The 20254-nt window shown below is 38.8% G+C and overlaps 1 protein-coding gene and 1 non-coding gene across 3 annotated transcripts in view; one reads left to right on the top strand and one right to left on the bottom strand.

Annotated features, from left to right (window-relative positions):
* Positions 1 to 3162: 3162 nt before the first annotated feature.
* KIN (Kin17 DNA and RNA binding protein) overlaps positions 3163 to 20254 on the bottom strand; it is a 40421-nt gene continuing 23329 nt past the window's right edge. The window contains exons 8-13 of one of the 2 annotated variants that reach the window (XM_022580263.2): positions 19801 to 19930; positions 17589 to 17639; positions 12826 to 12894; positions 11920 to 12019; positions 10330 to 10430; positions 3163 to 6657 (exon numbers count right to left, since the gene is read on the bottom strand). In XM_022580263.2, coding sequence (XP_022435971.1) covers positions 6595 to 6657; positions 10330 to 10430; positions 11920 to 12019; positions 12826 to 12894; positions 17589 to 17639; positions 19801 to 19930 — 514 coding nt within the window. In that variant the 3' untranslated portion in view covers positions 3163 to 6594. Of the gene's footprint in view, positions 6658 to 10329; positions 10431 to 11919; positions 12020 to 12825; positions 13468 to 17588; positions 17640 to 19800; positions 19931 to 20254 lie in introns of those variants that run through there. The other variant, XR_002645541.2, reaches the window with a different exon arrangement.
* Positions 4104 to 4176, top strand: TRNAR-UCU (transfer RNA arginine (anticodon UCU)). Its single transcript has one exon. It is a non-coding gene; the product is annotated as a tRNA-Arg (tRNA).

Raw genomic sequence — 20254 nt, 5'->3', positions numbered from 1 at the left:
GTGATCTCTGATTAAATACAAACTTTTCCCCATACTTAGTTAATTTTAAAGATCTGTAAAATGAAACAACAGGTGCTATATTTGTTTTTTAAAAATCCACATACAGGGGCTTCCCTGGTGGTGCAGTGGTTGAGAGTCCGCCGATGCAGGGGACACGGGTTCGTGCCCCGGTCTGGGAAGATCCCACATGCTGCAGAGCGGCTGGGCCCATGAGCCATGGCCGCTGAGCCTGCGCATCCGGAGCCTGTGCTCCGCAATGGGAGAGGCCACAATAGTGAGCGGCCCACGTACCGCAAAAAAAAAAATCCACATACAAATGGTCCCATGCAGTTCAAACCCATGTTGTTCAGGGGTCAATGGTATATATATATATATATATATATATATATATATATATATATGAAGAGATTTATGGAGGCTGGTGCAAGTCTGATCCATTATCATTCTGTGCTTTCCTTTGTTTATAACTTTCCTTTAAATCTATTCTGAAAATGGATATATGTTCAAAGGCCAAAGTGATGAAATTGCACTTAAAAAAATTTTTAAGGTACATTTTTATGAAGCTTTTGCTGCATAATTTGGTTAAAACCATTTTTCATTTTAGAAAGTAGACAAAACTACCTCTTTTTGGACATACCCAACCAATATTTGAGAAAGCAAGTGATCATCTTTTGACATAATTGCAAAATATTAAACATGTGATTATTTCTATAATTTCCAAGATAACCTCAGTTCTGAAGAGGTAAATAGCATTGCCTTTTAGTTTCATTCCTCTATAAAAATTGGTCACCTATGGCACCTATGATTTTTTTAAAAATCTATTACATCTTTTCTATCCCTATTTCAAAAATACTAATCTTAAAATGCTAATATTCAACACAAACTTCAAAAGTGGGTTCGTATACTGGTTACTTTGTAAAAAATTTTGACCTTAAAAGAGCTACCTTTAGCTATATAAGGTTAGATCTATTCCTAGTATTTTACATGTGCTCAGTAGTTTTAAAAATAATGATGAAAATCTTGGGGTGTAAATTTACATGCAGAGTACTGAGCAACATAGTCCTAGCAAAAGAAACTAGATTTAAAATCAAACCCATGTTATTCAAATTATCAAAACTTTTATTAATAGCTGGTGTTTTAAAATTCATTTCCTGTAAAAAATAACCTTATTAATACTGTTCACATGTGTCCCTCTTGAGACCAGAAAATTGCCTTCTCTATATAATTAATTTTGAATTATAAGGGAATAATCAATTTTGAATTTCAAATGAAGAAACCAAATTAATGGGAATCATTGGAAAAGAAGGAACTATTGCACTGCCTGCCTCTTGGTTAGTTCTGAAAGTATTACGCTCTCAGTGATGAAGAAAAACAAGTTGACAATTATCTATGCTTATTCGCTGAACACCTTGGAACCCATTGGTAATTGATCAATATTTAATTTTGTATAAAGCTGGGGTATTACAGGGCTGGTATTTGTCATATTCCTCTTTAGGACAAAAGTAGCCTATCTTCAAAGCTTTCTGTAAGTATCAATCTAAACAGTTCCCATTAAACCAATTAGATATGTATGTCTTATTGTCAGAACTGTCAGGAAAATAAGAGCCTTTGTTTGAGAAACAAGACTGCGTTCAGGTCATACTTCTGTCGTAAGTTTGTTTGTGTTTTTAAATATCTGAAAATTAAACAAGGCTTCTTAGAGTTGGAAAATTGGCAATCCAAAGAAATAAGTAAAAAAAAAGGGGAATTAGAGAGTGTCTGTATGTGTAGTAAAAATGAACTATGAATCAGTAGTTATTTTAGTACCTAATGGTATGAGGTCCTATGCAAGTCATTCTACTTGCTTTAAAGGATCACTTAATACCATAAGGAGGAACATCTTCTCTTCAGACTTATCCCAATCGAAAGAGCTGTAAGTGACTCCAAAGACCCAGTAAGATGAAAGTAGAAATTACCTGGCTGCCTAGATATATAAAAATGCTTATATGCTGTAATAATTTAGTAGTCTTATTCTTTTCTTAACACTTTTTCAGGGAATTCCCTGGCAGTCCAGTGGTTAGGGCTCAGCAGCCGTGGTCCGGGTTCAAACCCTGGTCAGGAAAGTAAGATCCCGCAAGCGGAAAGCATGAGGCATGGCAAAAAAACCAAACCAACAAACAAAACAAAACAAAACACTTTTTCACACTGGCAAAGTCTACATGGGTGACTTTTTCTGAAATATCCATGTGAGAGAAAGAAAAATCAAGGACTCTTCCTTTAATGGTATAGTGATTCAATTACCCAGTTAACGTTTCTGGGGTCACTTCAGTCTACCTAATGACGAACTTACAACGAAGGCTGAGCCATATTCTAATCCTGTGATCCCATTTCACCGGAGTAGGAACTGAGGTATATACAGTTCCTACTTACGTTACGGGTAACAGTAACGGTCTCTCACTGCGGTATGTCAAAGTCAGGGCGGGGGTTTTTTTTTTTTGGCTGCACCAAGTCTTAGTTGCGGCACGTGGGATCTAATTCCCTGACCAGGGATGGAACCCGGGCCCCCTGCATTGGGAGCGCAGAGACTTAACCACTGGACAGCCAGGGAAGTCCCAGGGCGGGTTTTTAAGTAGCTACTCCAAATTAGCTAATTTCTGTTTAGCGGCCAATCATTTTATTTGAATATCAATTCACTAAACATTGTCAATTCCTACACGACACCCATCTTGGGCCTACACCTGCTTCTCACCCTTTTATCTCCAGCACCTCCTGCGATCATTTACTTAGGGGAGGCGCTTTAGTAAATGTTTGTTGAATAAATTCACTCAAACGTGTCAGCAAAAACTGATAGGCAGTTAGAAGTACACAAGGGTAAAAAGAGCAAATAAGGCAATGGGATCTGACAGCATTCCTAATGAAGAAAACTCAAGGAATTTGGTTTCCTAAGATATCAATGCCAATAATTTGATATGACCTCAAGCAAGCTGGTGAAAAAGAACAGCTTTCCAAAAACTGAGAAGCCACAGACAGAAAATATTTACAAAAGATATTATCTAAGACGATCATCCAAAATATACAAAGAACTCTTAAAACTCAACAGTAAGGAAGTGAATGACCCAATTTAAAAATGGCAAAAGACTTGAATAGACACGATATTACAGACGGCAAATAAACATATGGAAAGATGCTCAACATCATATGTCATTTATTGCAAATTAAGACAATGAGATACCACTACACACCTATTAGAATGCCAAAATCAAGACAACACTAAATGCTGGCAAGGAGGTGGAGCAACAGGAACTCTCATTCATTGCTTGCAGGACTACAGAACAGAACAGCCACTTCGGAAGTCAATCTTACCGTTCAATCCAGGAACCACGCTCCTTGATATTTCCCCAAATGAGTTGAAAACTTATGCCTGCACAAAAATCTACACACGTAGGTTCATAGCAGCTTCATTCATAGTTGACAAAACTTGGAAGCAACGAAGATGTCCCTCAGTAGGTGAATGGATAAATAAACTGTGGTATATACAGATAAGGTGGTATTATTCAGCACTTAAAAAAAAAAAAAAGAGCCATCAAGCCACGAGAAGACACGTGGAGGAAACAAATGCATATTACCAAGTAAAAGAAGCCAGTCTGAAGAGGCTACATACTGTATGAGTCCAACTATCAGACATTCTGGGGAAGGCAAAACTATGTAGACAGTAAAAAGATCACTGGTTGATGGAGGCAGGCAGGGGAGGGGGGTGAGCAGGTGGATGTTTAGACTGATGAACCTATTTTGCATGCTACCATAATGGTGAATATATTTCACTATAAATTAGTCCAAGCCCATAGAATGTACAATCCCAAGAGTGAACCCTGACGTCAGCTACGGATGCTTGGTGAGGATGACGTGTCCATGCAGGGTCATCAGTTGTAACAGATGCACCATCTGGTGGGGGTGCTGATGGTAGGGAGGCTGTGGCTCGGGGGGCAGGGGGCACGTGGCAAATCTCTACACGTTCTGCTTAATTTTGCTGTGGACTTAAAATTGCTCTAAAAAATAAAGTCTTTTTTTTTTTTTTTTAAAAAATAGCTTACGATGCTTTAAAAAGAAAAAAAACGTCAGGGAATTCCCTGGCGGTCCAGTGGTTAGGACTCTGCGCTTCTACTGCAGGGGGCCCGGGTTCAATCCCTGGTCGGGGAACTAAGATCCTGCAAGCCATATGGCTCGGCCAAAAAAATAAAAATAAAGAAAGAAAAGAAAATAGAGAAAAAAGTGTACATAAGACTTGATTTTAGGTGTCTGCAGTCACTCTGCTTAACATAACCATATTGGCCTCTAAAAACTTACAGGAAAAAAGGTTCTACAGTCTAGCATCATATTTTTGTGCTTCAGGCTTTTTTCAATTAAGTTGACCTTCAATAATGCTACTTTATTTTATCCTGCGACAATTTCAGGAAGATGCTGGAGAAAAGAAACGTGGGCGGTAGGGATGAAACATGGTTTTCTAAGAAGAAAACCACTGAGTCGATTCCAAACTTACAGATTTGGGGGAGGCCTATGAAATTTGTCATGTTTTATTTCTCCACTATAATCAGGGAGAACCATTCCCCTTATGGAAATTCCTCAGGTCACAAACGCTCGCCCCCATTTACTGACACTATGCTCACTTCCGTTTATCAAACACCTACTAAGTGCTGGGCTTTAAGTCTGACACTCCATATGCATTTTCTGTAGTTCTCACAACAACCCTGCCGGGACACACTATTTTTGACAATTTATACATTAAAAGCATTGAAATCCGAGAACATTAACTTTCCTGAGATGACTTAGCTAGTGAATAGAACAGCCAAAATTCAACCTAAAGTCTGCCCAACTCCAAAACCCAGCTCCTTTCCCCAGTACGATGCTGTCCAGCTATTTCGGAAACGCTTTAATTCATCCCAGAACATTTTCTGTAAAGCTACTGACATCATCCTATTACTATTTCTTTCGCTGCCTCCTCTGTCTCTGTTCACCAGCAAATATTCTCCCGCCTTCTGATAATAGATTTATCACCCCTCCCCTAAGGGTGGGGTTCCAGAGGGATGGCCCATGGGTTGGAATACAATCTAAGTCTGGCCAGTCGGTAGTATTCCAATCCTTTTACTTGGAATGATCTGTCCCGGTGTGGATCCATAAGACTCAATCCCAGGTTTTTTGCTGGAACTGTGACAGAAGGGTAAGATGTAAAGCTGGAGGCTGGAGATGCTGGCAGTCATCTTGCTGTTTTGAAAAGTACCTTGAATGAACCCAACACAGAAGCCAGAGATGACAGGGACCCAGCCCTGAATCTGGACTGCTTGCACCCTGAATCTCACTTGAATCGAGGGTCTGCTCCTTTGCAGTTATATGAACTATAAACTTCCTTTTTTTTTTTTTCCATAAGCAACTGTGAGGTGGGTTTCCTGTCTTTTGTATCCCTTCATAATACGCTGCCCTACTTATTTAAAAATGGAGAGCTCACCATTGCTGGCGGGATTGTAAAATGGAGAGCTCACCATTGCTGGCGGGATTGTAAAACGGAGAGCTCACCATTGCCGGCGGGATTGTAAAATGGCGTGGCCACTTTGGAACACGGCCTGGCAGCTCTTCAGATGTTAAACATGGTATAACGTGAGTGAGTTACAGTATGACTGACTCCAATCCTAGGGTCTGAAAACGTACGTTCACACAAGATCTTGTGCACGAGTGTCCACAGCAGCATTATTCATAATTGCCTCCAAGCGGGAACAGCCCAAATCCAGCAACTGATGAATAGCTCTTTAAAAATGTGGTAAACCCATATGATGGATAATTGTTCAATGAAAAGGAGTGAGATAGTGATCCGGGCTGCAACGTGGATAACCCTGGAAAACATTATGCTGTGTGAAAGAAGCTGCTCATAAAAGACCGCGTATCGTATGATTCCATTTATATGAAATGTCCAAAACAGGCAAATACACAGAGATGGAAAGTAGATTAGTAGTTGCCAGGGGCTGGGGAGAGAGGGGAGGTTAGGAGTGACTATGGATACAGGGTTACTTTCGGGGGTGATGAAAATGTTTCAAATTAGATAGTGGTGGTGCTTGCACAACTTTGTAAATATTCTAAATACCACTGAAATGTCCACTTTAAATGGGTGAAATTGTACGGTATGTGAATTATATCTCAATAAAGCTGCTATTCAATTTATAGTTTGACTCTTTAAAATGTAATTATATTTACAGTTCAACTTTACTACTTTACTGATGAAAATAGAAATTTAGAGTATATGAAGGATTTCCTCTAACTATATGATTCTAAATTGTCCTATATAAAACACTTTACAATAATGTTCTTTTAATGAAGATAAAAAAATCATCAAGGAAATATTACAAAGGAAATAAAAATAACAAAGACAAAATTACATAATTTTGATACTTCATTAGACATAACTAGATTTTTCTGTAAGTTTAGCTAAACAACTATACAGTAATATTTAAATAAATCCATTTGTTTTATACAAAAGAAACACCCTAACACAGTAGAGTCTTGTAATGCCTTTGTGAACACCAATTTGATGCTTTAAGATTTTAATGTGCTGTTAACAAGTTATCAAACTCAGGCAAGTTTAGAAATGTCTTCGTATTGAATTCCTTCAACTCTGCGTCCTTTTAAAGGGCCCTACAAATTAAAATAATTGAAGAAGAGGTTAAGAACACACATGTACGTACAAGACAAGAAAAGGACACACACTTCTGGATCCAAATTTGCCTTTTTCACATCCCTAAGATACCACTAAGGTACCTAACAGCTCTACACATCTGTGAATTTTACAAGTATTCTAAAGTATTCTACGGCAACCTCATCAAGAACTGGCCATATTTTCTTCAGTGCTATGTGGCATGTGTTATCTCTAGACCCTGTGGCAGAGACTGGCTAGCTGGTCAGTATCTCCTCTGCTTCCTGGAGAAAGTCACACTTCCTGGCTCCTCCTGTGGTCAGGTATGCCATGAGATGGAGCTCCGGCCCAAGGAAGGGAACAGAAGTGACGCGGGCCACTTCCAGGCCCAGGCCATGCTCCCCTCCACAGGCAACCCGTCATGCTCCCCGCGGCCTGCCTGAAGCACACGGACACAGCAGCTGTCAAAACCCCGGTTGAAGGTGGTAGAGCCACAAGTCAGAAGGACCCTGGGCGCACAAATCACCCCTAAGAAAAGAGCCATTCCCTGATTCAGAAGACCTGTTCTGGACTTCAAAATGAGAAGTTAATGTCTATCATGTTTGTGCCATTATCAGTTGGGTTTTTAAATAACAAATATTATTTTAAGCAATACAAATCCGCACACTCAAACACATGTGTCTAGTTTAGCTGTGACAGGCTGGTCTTACTACAGAAAATGAGTCTAACCTGAAATACATTTTCTTGTTCCCTTCATATCCAAAAAGGGAAAGGGGAAAGAAAACTGGATTAATGAAAGATGATACCTGTCATAAAAGCTGATACAACCTGGGAACACAGAGGCTAAGAATATGGGCTCTGGACCCAGACTGCCCAAGTTCAAACCCCACCCTCAGCAGGTGACATAACCCCTCAGTGCCCCATTATCCCCTAGTGGGGAACAGTAGCAGTACCCTACATTACTGGCTTGTTGAGAAATATAAATGAGTTAGCACTTATAAAGTGCTCAGAATAACATCTGGAACATAATATGCCTATGAGCTCAATAATTCTTTTTTCTCCCGTTGTGGAGCACAGGCTCCGGATGCGCAGGCTCAGCGGCCATAGCTCACGGGCCCAGCCGCTCCGTGGCATGTGGGATCCTCCCGGACCGGGGCACAAACCCATGTCCCCTGCATCGGCAGGAGGACTCTCAACCACTGCGCCACCAGGGAAGCCCAAGCTCAATAATTCTTAACCCTTATTATTAAATCTTTTGGTTAAAATTTAAAAGTTGGTCCTCTCCACTGCAAAATATAAAATGACGATGATGACTCTAACCCTGGGCTGAGATTTTAACATTTTTTACCTTCCTTTAAAAAATGCTTTTAAAATGTCTTTCTTTTAATGTACTATAATGATTACATATAAAGGAAATAAGTTCCCAGATAAAGCATGACCCAGTTTGACATCATCAGGTTTAAAGGTCGAAGGTCAATCACACTTCTGTGATAAGAAGGCCAAGCAAGGGATAAAGAAAGGGGCCAGACTTGGGTTAACTAGGCAAGTATCTAAAAAGTTGGGGCTGGTTTTGAACAATTTGTGAGCTATTTAAAAAACCTGCTTAATAAATGTGTAAATTCCAAATCTTATGATACTGATACTAAAATTTAAGACGCCAGAAATAATAAAAATAGGAGAAACCACTCGAAAAGTTCATGTTTTTCAGGGCATTGACTTGGAGAAAACATGCGGACGTAGAGACAAGCTGACCGACATGCACAAACCAGCACAGATATTTTTAATGGAGGCAGGCTGCAAAAGAAGAAGAAAAAACCAAAAAATTTGCATGTGGGTTTCCTCTCCCAAGAGTACATGCTGCTTTGCAATCAGCCAGAAAGGCTTTCCCTGCGGATCACCTCCGAGGTTCTATCTCGGTCCGGCTCTGAGAGCGATGAAAGCATTAGAGGGGAAGATGGAGCTGTGGGTTCACAGCAAGGCCGGGAAGAAAGCAGTTCTCGAAAATCATACAGACTGGAAACCAAAGGTGTGGATGGAACCTAGAATATCCTCAACAGTACTGAGTCTTTCTGTTTCCCTTAGATGAAAACATGAAGCGGGATCTAAGTTGGATAGTATTAGGAAACTAGAAAGTGGAGGAGATTCAACCTGCCAAGGAAATACAAGAGTTTCCAGATCTTATGCTGATTGAATCAGAAAAAAAAAAAAACTGATTTAAAAAAGAACTTCAATCTGTTCATGTTGTCAGATTAATAAATTCCCTACTGACAGGTGACATTCCCTGTTCCTTTTTTTCCCCTTAGAGTTTATGTTCGTTGGTGATTAGGTTAGTATTTTCAAGGACAGGGAAAAAATGCTTAATTTACTGAAATGTGATTTCTTTCAAATAAGAACCTAAATGGTTTTTCCAGAAAGCTTTCCTGAGACACATGTTCTCAAACCAGTTCATAGGTTGGCTCAGGGGACCTAAGAACTCCTTAAAGGGAACACAATAAATTTGGCAGTTTATGTGCAGTTTCTTGCAGAGAGCCCAAAACTTTCATCAGACTCTTCAGGAAGTTGATTATTCCCCCAAACACTAAAACTTCCTGTAGTGGAGATGAAAAAGCTTCTCATTTAGAGATAAAGATACACGGTGCAGTAGCGCAGGGGTCTAAAAAGAATTAGGCAGTTAGGAAAGAACATGTTTCAGACCCTTCCTTCTGAAGACAGCTCAGGTCTCGCTCAGCCTCATGCGCAGACCTGTCAGTGGACCATCAGTTCTAAGTCAACGAACAATTTTACTTAAATGTCAGATGTCTTAAAATCTATTTATTGATCTCTTCTACCTTAAATCCTTTATGAAAGAAAGAAGGACATTAGAAAATATTATTGATCTCTGTGGCTTTTCCCCCACTAACTCTGACTATATATCCTCCACTAATCACCCTATGGCAGATTGAGTTTTATGTTAGATGTGGGGGAAGAAAGCTGGGATATAAAGCTATGTGTAATGTATACAGTGTTATAAAATAGAAAGACTGAAAAAAAACAGACCAAAATATTAATGGAGGTTATCATTTGCCTGGAGGTTTACGGGCAATTTAAAAAATTATTTATATTAAATTGTATTTTTCAGCTTTTATCCAAGAGTGCTGCTAGAGACTGAATGTTTGTGTCCCTGTCAAAATTCATTCAATACATTCAAAATGTGATGGTATTAGGAAGTGGGGTCTTTGGGAAGTGATTAGGTCATGAGGGCAGAGCCCCTGAGAATGCATCAGTGCCCTTAAAAAGGGATCCCAGAGAGCTCCCTTTCCCCTCCCACCATGTGAGGACACATTAACCAGGAAACAGGCCATCAGCAGACATCGAATCTGCCTGTGCCTTGATCTTGGACCTCCAGCCTCCACAAACGTGAGAAATAGATTTCTGTTGTTTCTAAAGCCACCCCAGTCTATGGTATTTTGTTATAGCAGCCTGAACAGATTAAGACACATAAGGAATTTCTTTTGTAATCAGAAAATAAAATGCTTTAGTAATGTCAGTCATTAGAGAAAATAAGCTTATAGATTTCCAAATAGGAGAGAAGGCAAACAGAAAACCCAAACTTAAAACACCAATCCGATGAAGAAAAACCATAGCACATTTTAAAAGCATTTTGAAATTTCCGTCTTTGTGTAAACTATACTTACGGTTTCAATGACTATAGTAGCTGAAAAAGTCTTCTCATTGATGGATTCTAGGGTACCTTCATTTCCTCTGTAGCCTCCATTTAAAACGAGAATTCTTTTTCCTGTAACAGAAAAGGGTTAACACTTAATACAAAGAAATGGCCACTTTCTTCTACTTTCTTACAGCCAAATGCAATTACACTGAATCAACATAGTAGAAAACAAAACTCTTCTCTTAGATGTTCTTAACCATTTAATATCTGTATGATGCTACAGTACAGTTTGTAGATACTTTGATTACTGTAACATTACAAGACTCCTCATTTTTTCTACTTATTTGTCAAGGGATGTTTTAATTTTATACCAAGGAGTATAAGGTTCTTATACTTGGAGGAGATGCCCAGAGCCCAGAAGTAATCAGAAAAAATTCAGCTTACTTTTAATTTCTCTCTTTTTAAGATCATAAGATGGTTGCTAGTTTCATAAAAGCGGAAATATATGCCTGCTGTTTGGTTGAGCCATTCTATCTCTAAGAATTTTCTCAACAGAAATCATATATCCATACAAAGATCTGTATGTGAATGCTCATATAGCAGGTTTGTTTGTAACGGCCAAGAGCTGTAAACAACCCCAATGTCCATCAGTAGGAGACTGGATAAAGAAACTGGCACATCCACATAATGAAATACTTGGCAATAAAAAGGAATAAAATATAGATGCACACAACAACGTGAATGAATCCAAAATGATGTACTTAGTGAAAGAAGCCAGACAGAAACACAGGACACGTGGTATGATTTTATTTATATAAAATTGTAGAAAACTATGAGCTAATCTATAATCTAGTCACAGAAGGCAGACTGGTGGTTGCGTGGGGGACGGGAGACAGCAGGGAGCGAAGGACTATAAAGGAAATGGAGGAAACTTTGCGGGGTGATGGACACATTTGCTAACTTGATTGTAAGGGTGGTTTTCACGGGAGCATGCATGTGTTGAAAGCATCAAATTGTATACTGTATACAGATGCAGTTTATGTTAATTACATCTTACTGAAGCTGAAAAAAAAGTCCACAATTTCTAATCCATAAAATGAATTTTATTTTATGGAGAAAGAATATAGGATCTGATAAACAGAAGTTTTAGAGACTAACATTATCACTGTGCCAGCAATGATACCACCATGAAGAGTCTGCGTCAGAGGCAAACAACCTAACTACAGAAGCATTTATACTAGATATGTATAAGACAATTAAGGAAAAGAAAATGCAAAATAATACTGACTTTTACTTTACCATCTCAAATAACTAAACAAATATATTAATAATAATCCTAATATGATTGATTTTATCCAGATATGTCTGTGATTTGCTTCTGGAAAGAAAACAAAGATTCTAGAAAGGAAAAATTTATTTATGCCACAAAATAGCTTTCTCAGAGGACTGGCAAACTACCACCTCACCAAGTCAAACTGGGATCAGTTATATTGGCAGTTATATGTTTCTAAAAAGGAAACTCATACCCAGAACTACCAAGTAACGTCAAAAACTAAGGTTTTAAAGAATGGAATCACTTATTTCGATGGTATATTAAATGGTCTGCAAAAAGATTTACCTGGTGCTGGAATTACTGTTTCTAAATGAGTCTGGTCAAGTTTCAGCTTGTCTCCAGAATCAATCATCTTCACGACAGCTGTGTAATTGTCAATTACTTCCTGCCATGTAAAACCAACACTTTTATAACAGAAGAGACATGTGAACACAAAGTCCAAAGGACAGAAATAAATGTAAACAATGAAATTCTAACCAAAAGGTAAGAGTAACTTGTTTTAAGAGTAACTCCTTGTATCGATGGAGCTTATTTTCTAGATGCCATATATGACCTCAGGCTATGGTTCTTAAAGAATTCAATTCAAAGCTTAGTGAAGGTTTTCATCTGGAAAGAAAAGGCTGGTGATCTTAGAATAAGACTTTAAGAAATACAATGAGAGGGATAATTCTGTGTCATTTCAAGTACAGTAGGAGGGCAACTTATGCATGCACAAGGGTGGGCTAGCACAAAACTATACTCAGGAAAAGCAAAAGAAAGAAAAAGACTGGAGCATTGATTTTTAAATTTTAAAATCCTAGAGCAATCAAAAGATAAGTCTCTCGGGCAAACCACAAGGAAGTCCTCCTTGGAACTCTGGGGCACTATTACATTGCCCGTCATTAACAAAGGGAATGTACCTTACTTACTAGCAAGGTGCGCTCACTGAATTTTTTTAAGAGGTGCCGATGGGATTTCATACATACCATTTGCTCTAGTAAGAAAGCCGACCAAAGTTAAGTATAAACTATGGTTGGAAATGAAATATTTCTCCAACCATTGGGAAGTCAGCCTTCCTTTCATGGAACCATCAAGAACCTTAGACACACTGCTTCTGTTACTAGGACTTGATTTTTAAGGAGTATCAAAATGGCTTTACTCAGCCACACACCAGCTCCTTCACCAAATTCCATCATAACTTCATGTTCTTACCTTAACAATCCCCTTTTTCTTATGATATTTCTCTCCAAGTTTTTTGGTTATAATTTTCACTACAATTTCCTGGAAAATAAGAAAAAAATAAAGATGGAAGGAATGATATAAATTATCTTTCCCCTTTTGATCCTTCATTTTAAACATTTTCACCAAAAATCATAGTAAAATGTTAACTGCTTTGCTAAATAAGACATTTTGGAGTTGGAAGTCTTCCCAACGATGGCAGAACATTTCCTTAGTAATCTTTCATTCCTTCTGTCTCTTTTTATTCAACACAGTTGGTTACCAAGAGGAAAAAACGCGTATCTCATGGCTGATTTCCATAGTGAAGGTTTCCTGAAATCTAGGACTTTCATCCACCAATCTCAACTCTATTAATCCAGGTCTTTCATAGAGAGCTTCTTTCTTTCTCTCCATTCAAGGAAGAAAAAATGCCAAGGATGTTATATGTTGACATTCACCGCTGACAAAAAAACTCAAGAGAGCAGGAGTCTCACTGGGAACTGCAAGCAACGGAGGCTTTGAGCTAAAGCACAACACTTTCCACAGTGCTCTCTTCTCATGATGTTGCTCTGGATTTTTGGTAAGACTGGACTCCTCCAGACTAGCTCCAGTTAAAAGCATCACTCTTCTGAGCATCTAGTTCTCAACGAGAGAGAAATCTGAGTTTATTTCATATTAATGCACTCTGAGTTTGCTTCTTTATCATTGTTTTCCTGATTTCAATTGGCTAATGGCTGACGATGAAAATTAAATCACCTGACTTAATTCCAGATTCACTACAGCAATTCTGTATTTGCTACTTCAAGTGGTTACAGCAGAAGTACTAGATAGTCACAAGTACTTCAATAAGCCAGGCTAAACATTACATTAACAAAAACCTAGTAAGGACTTTGGGGGAGAATATTTAACAGCAGAAAAATATGTTTAAGGGAAGGCTTGAATGTTCTTATTCTTAAGACAGTATTCTATTAAGACTTTCTCAATGAAGCCATATAATACCAACAGCTTCTCTGATTTCTGGGCTAAATTTCTCAAAGGCCCTCATGGGTACACACACTTATAATTTAAACATAATTCATTACTTCATTGTACTATTGACACTTGCTTATAGCACATCTGTCAAAACTTTCTTTTCTGAGTTTAAAAACTAAAGCTCTCCAATCCATCTCTGTGGGCTGCTGGTTATTTTAACACACATACTGCCCGTTTCAAAATGAGACACACACTGTTGTGGCCTCTCCCGTTGCGGAGCACAGGCTCTGGACGCGCAGGCTCAGCGGCCATGGCTCACGGGCCCAGCCACTCCGCGGCATGTGGGATCTTCCCAGACTGGGGCACAAACCTGTGTCTCCTGCATCGGCAGGCGGACTCTCAACCACTGCGCCACCAGGGAAGCCCTGATCTTCACTTTTAATGTAACATTCTCCAAGAGGCGCTAGGAAGAAAATCTGAATAATTTACTATACTAGAAGATTATCAAACTGAAAATAAAATTTTTTTAAAAGTATTGTCAATGCAGGGACTTCCCTGGCGGTCCAGTGGTTAAAGACTTCGCCTTCCAATGCAGGGGGTGTGGGTTCAATTCCTGGTTGGGGAAGTAAGATCCCACATGCCTTGTGGCCAAAAAACCAGGGCGTAAAACAGAAGCAATATTGTAAGGAGTGCAATAAAGACTTTAAAACTGGTCCACATTAAAAAAAAAAATCTTAAAAAAACAAAAGTATTGTCAATGGGAAGAGAACTTTTGGACTAACTAAAAATGCTTTTTTTTTTTTTTTTTTTGCTTTTGGTTTGTTTTCTCTTTTCTTTAAACCAATGGTTCTGAAAAAAGGTGATTCTAAACATGAGAATCACCTAGGCGGTTAGTGAAAATAGCCATTTCACCCCAGGAGACTGGATAGTGGTAGTATTGAAGCATATATATCTTGGAAAGAAATGGTCTAAATTTTTTTGAATTGTGCTCTGGTTAAGAACTACTGCTCTAAGCAAAATTCTTGATTACACTTTCATAAACAATATATGAAACTATTAATATCAACTGCTAGCTACTCCGACAGGGAAAGCAGACAAAATAATCCATAGATGGTTGCCTCTCTCTAGGTCCTTCCTTTTCTAATCTTGACCCAGATTTCTACTCAGAGACGGAAGTCAGGGAGACTAATGCATCCCAGGAAGTACTGTTTATTAGGGCAGAGTACAACCTAGTGAATCTGACTGCCAGGGAAATCCTAGCTCACCGCTTTCTAAATGACCTTGGGGGAATTACTCAAATAATCTATACCTCAGTTTTCTCACCTATAAGAAGGGAATAATAACAGTAATCACCTTGTAGGGCTGATATGAGAATTAACTGAAATAATTCATATGAAGCATATTTTCTAATAGTTTTTCTTTTTTTTTAATTGAAGTATAGTTGATTTACAATGTTGTGTTAGTTTCAGGTGTACACCACAGTGATTCAATTATATGTATATATATGTTTATCTATTCTTTTTCAGATTCTTTTCCCTTATAGGTTATTAAAAAATATTGAGTATAGTTCCCTGTGCTATACCGTAGGTCCTTGTTGGTTATCTGTTTTATACATAATAGTGTGTAACTGATAATCCCAAATTCCTAATTTATCCCCTCCCTACTCCCTGCCTTTCCCCTTTGGTAACCATAAGTTTGTTTTCCATGTCAGTGGGTCTATTTCTGTTTTGTAAAGAAGCTCATTTGTATCTTTTTTTTTTTAGATTCCACATATAAGCGATATCATATGATATTTGTCTTTCTCTGTCTGGTTTATGAAGCACTTATCCTCTATTTAATACAGCAAGGATTTTCATGTTACATAACTTATTTCATGATCTTTCATGTGATCACCAGGCAAATATTTCCCATTGTATAAGGACATAAACTAAGACATGGAAACAAAATTATTTTTAAGCTAGTGAGGGAATAACTATGAAGATTTAAATTAGAACTTTATGCTTTTTGATCTTCAAGATCATTATTAATAATAATAATAATAAATCAGAAATTTTCAAATCAGAAATTACCCAAATAATTACTTTCCACTCTCGTGTTATTGATCAAGCCAGCTTCCTTAAGGATAACTAAGATACCCTGAAGGTTTTATGAAAACTTCATATTCCAGTAAGTTCAAAACCGAGCAGCAATAAATAAAAAATATTTAAAGTACTGAAATGTTTCAAAATTATTATGCAATTGTTATCTTAAAAGAACAAGAAATAAAGTGAAATAAGTCAGAGAAAGATAAAAACTATGACATCATTTATATGTGGAATCTAAAAAATACAACAAACTAGTGAATACAACAAAAAAGAAGCAGACTCACAAATACAGAGAACAAATTAGTGGTTACCAATGGGGAGAGGGAAGTGGAGAGGGGCAATAAAGGGATGAGGGAAAAAAAAGTTATTATGGGCTTACATGAAATCATGTGTGTGAAACTTTTGAAAACTGGAAAGCACTACAGAATTTAAAGAATCTTTCCTTCAATAAAAAAAATTTTTTTAAAGACTTTAGTAAATTAGATTAAGAAAAAACGAAAAAAGACAGAAGCAGCAATAATAAAAAAGCAATAAAAAACAAATCTTTCCTTGAACTTATATAATTAAAACGTGTTTTTAGAAAAGGGAACCCTCTTGCACTGTTGGTGGGTATGTAAACTGATACAGCCACTATGGAGAACAGTATGGAGGTTCCTTAAAAAAACTAAAAATAGAACTACCATACGACCCAGCAATCCCACTACTGGGCATATACCCTGAGAAAACCATAATTCAAAAAGAGTCATGTACCACAATGTTCACTGCAGCTCTATTTACAATAGCCAGGACATGGAAGCAACCTAAGTGTCCATCGACAGATGAATGGATAAAGAAGATGTGGCAGGTATATACAATGGAATATTACTCAGCCATAAAAAGAAACGAAATTGAGTTATTTGTAGTGAGGTGGATGGACCTAGAGTCTGTCATACAGAGTGAAGTAAGTCAGAAAGAGAAAAATAAATACCATATGCTAACACATATATATGGAATCTAAAAAAAAAAAAATTGGTTATGAAGAACCTAGGGGCAGGATGGGAATAAAGACACAGACCTACTAGAGAATGGACTTGGGGACATGGGGAGGGGGAAGGGTAAGCTGGGACAAAGTGAGAGAGTGGCATGGACATATATACACTACCAAATGTAAAATCGATAGCTAGTGGGAAGCAGCCACGTAGCACAGGGAGATCAGCTCGGTGCTTTGTGACCACCTAGAGGGGTGGGATAGGGAGGGTTGGAGGGAGGGAGGGAGACGCAAGAGCGAAGAGATATGGGGATATATGTATATGTATAGCTGATTCACTTTGTTATAAAGCAGAAACTAACACACCATTGTAAAGCAATTATACGCCAATAAAGATGTTAAAGAAAAAAAAAAAGCTGTTTTTACAACAAAGTACCTAACTGGGTATTCTTATAGCAAAAACTGAAAATAATTCCAGGCTTAAATTCAAGGTATCCATACACAAATTTGGCATTAAACTCAAGAAACATTACTGGTCCATGAACATGAAGTAACCCTCTAATAACAATACAACCAATGCTTACAGAGTAGATGCAAAGACAAGTCATTAAAGTTATAAATCTATCTACAGAATTTACAGATATTTAAGAAATTTAGTCATTTATACCAAATGCTATTTAAATCATTTGCTTAAAAGCACATTTAGAAGTAAGAAGCCCCAGCGGGATACGTACAGGCTGGAGCCAGTAATCTGTTCGGGCAGCTCTTTTCTTCTCCTCTTCAATCTGGAGGACGCATGAGACATTCATAAAATTACCTCTTTAAAATCCTCAATTTATTTCAAATAACATTCCATTTAGCAAAAGAACACTATAAAACACACTTCACAGAAGATCGATATAATTTGCAATCTCTGATAAACACAAACCTTTTTTTGCAATTAGTTTTTGATTGAAAAAAAAAGCAACCTGGATTTAGGAAAATAAGTGATAGGCAAGTCAGCTGACCAAGAAGATAAACGTAAACAACCTCTATTGAGTCAATACTGCATCGCCACCTGCCAGCATTACTCTGCCCTATCCCTGCTTCCTCCCCTGGACTGTCATGCGCAGGAAAACAGGCAATGTTTTCAGGGGGCAAAAACATAACTCTTACAGACCAATTCAGCACAGCATAGTTGGGTATACAGTTTGATGGCAAAGAGGAGCTTCCCTGTTTGATAAGGATAATAAAGCCTGTGAATGGAGGGGAAGAAAAACACAACCAGGAGAGAAGTAAATGAAAGGGTGACCAAAAGGAAAACGTGCTGACCAGCTGACCTGGCTGTATCTCACACCTTTTTCTTTCTCAACTGCTCAGTTAACCCTAAGTACCTACTTTCAAAGGGACTGAACAATGTCGCTCTTTGGTTGATTCAAAACCTCATCTTAATTCCTCCAACTTTCCAATATGAACAAAAAATATTCTAAACTTGGCATGGTTATATTCTAAGCAGGTAGATCTGGCTTTCCATTTTACTTTGAATTAAATCAAAATGGCTTATAAGACCTCTGTGGTGTTGCCCCTGTTTCTCTCTCCAACCTCAAATGCCACCACTCTTGTGCTTACCATGCTCTAGCCACCTGGATCTTCCCTTTGGATGCTGAGCTAGAGATCTCCCCTGCCCTAGTGGGGGAACAAGCTATCTCCCCACTCCCTGCCCTCAGACCTCCTCAGCACATAGCATTTTGTAATTACTTAACCACTGGTTCACTTGGTCGTGGAATGCCTCCTTCACTAGGGTGAAAGCTCCATGACATGCAGGGACTGTTTTTCTCCCTACTCTACACATGCAGGACCTCACATGATGCCCAGCACGTAACAGCAACTCAGTATCTGCTGAATGATGTAATGACTACATCTCACAGCGTACACACGTTATATTATACTTCAAGCTTTTCTAACTGTCCTGCATTGTGTGAGGACTCAGTAACAGGGAAGACCAAACAGTTACTCCCATCCCTTGACAAATGAAGAAAAGGAATGAGGAGACCAGAGGAAATGATGTTACAGGGAAAAACGTTAGCTTCTTGTACCCATTTATTCTTTCTCTTCGCCTTTTCTACTTATTTCATAAATTTATTGATAAGGGAAGGTGATGTGTTGGAAGGGAGAAAGGAATATTTAGGAATATATTAAGAACCTTCTGCAGAACAGCTCTAGAATTTCAGGTAAATTTAGAGCAAAAGCATAGCCCTACATCCAGATAATCATAGGTTTTCACTGATTCATCATATAAACTTGGCCATCAGGTTAGATCACATTAAAAATATGTCAGAGGGCTTCCCTGGTGGCGCAGTGGTTGAGAGTCCGCCTGCCGATGCAGGGGACACGGGTTCATGCCCCGGTCCGGGAGGATCCCACATGCCACAGAGCGGCTGGGCCCGTGAGCCACGACCGCTGAGCCTGCGCATCCGGAGCCTGTGCTCCGCAGCGGGAGAGGCCACAACAGTGAGAGGCCCGCGTACCGCGAAAAAAATAAATAAATAATGTCAGAGCTTTCTCTCCCGGGTAGGAGGTGGTAAGTGGAAGTCGGAGGCAACAGGAGAGCCCAGGTTGGTGGGGGCATCCACGGAGGATGCCAATTTCACGAAGCCACCAAAGGTGAGCAGAGCTTTCATTTCTGGCTTCAATTACCACTGAGGTTCTCCTAAACTAACTCTACTGATCATAATTTCATGGAGTGTTTTGAAGACAGCACTTGAGGCAAGAAAATAAACCTATCTAAGGACGTTCCAGCCCCATTCAGATGGAACTACACCTAGGCTCTTTTTTCCTAACCTGGTATGAGCACATTTTTCTCACTTTATATTAATCTCATAATTGGTGAAACTATTTAACTTTCCTTGGTTGGAATCACATAATTCCCCTAACAGCTAGAGTTGACAAGCACTTCATAAAGCGTACCTCCATGATTTCATCGAGTGCAGATTTCTTCTTCTTCTTTTCTTTTGACTGAGCTGAGCTCTGGGAAGATTCCTTCCGTTTCACTGATGCTGCGTTCCCTACTGTCTTCAGAGCACTTGGTCCCAAAGAACTGATGGGAAGAGGAACCGTGCTGTTAACAAAAACTGTGCAAAGACGCAGGCTTTATATGATGTGCAAAAGGAACAACACAGAAGATATCTGTTATATGGTTAGCTTCCAACAGATTAGTCAAAACTACAAAGGGCGTGTCTATCACTTACAGGACAGGGAGCACCATGAGAACATGGAACCCTTCCTGTCCCCCCATCTTCAGCTAGTGCCACTCTATCACTGTGGCTGAGTGACGGGTGACAGCATTGGCTTCAGCGTTGGGGCCACCAGGGTTTGATCCTACTTCTGCTGGGACCTTGAGCAATTAACTTTTCTAAGCTTC

The sequence above is a fragment of the Delphinapterus leucas genome, chromosome 2, assembly GCF_059928025.1.
Source record: "Delphinapterus leucas isolate spDelLeu-1000000601 "Yukka" chromosome 2, BTC_Dleu_Yukka2, whole genome shotgun sequence".
NCBI classification, from domain to species: Eukaryota; Metazoa; Chordata; class Mammalia; order Artiodactyla; family Monodontidae; genus Delphinapterus; species Delphinapterus leucas.
The sequence above is the reverse complement of the archived record's forward strand: the minus strand, read 5'-3'. Positions and strand labels throughout refer to the sequence as shown.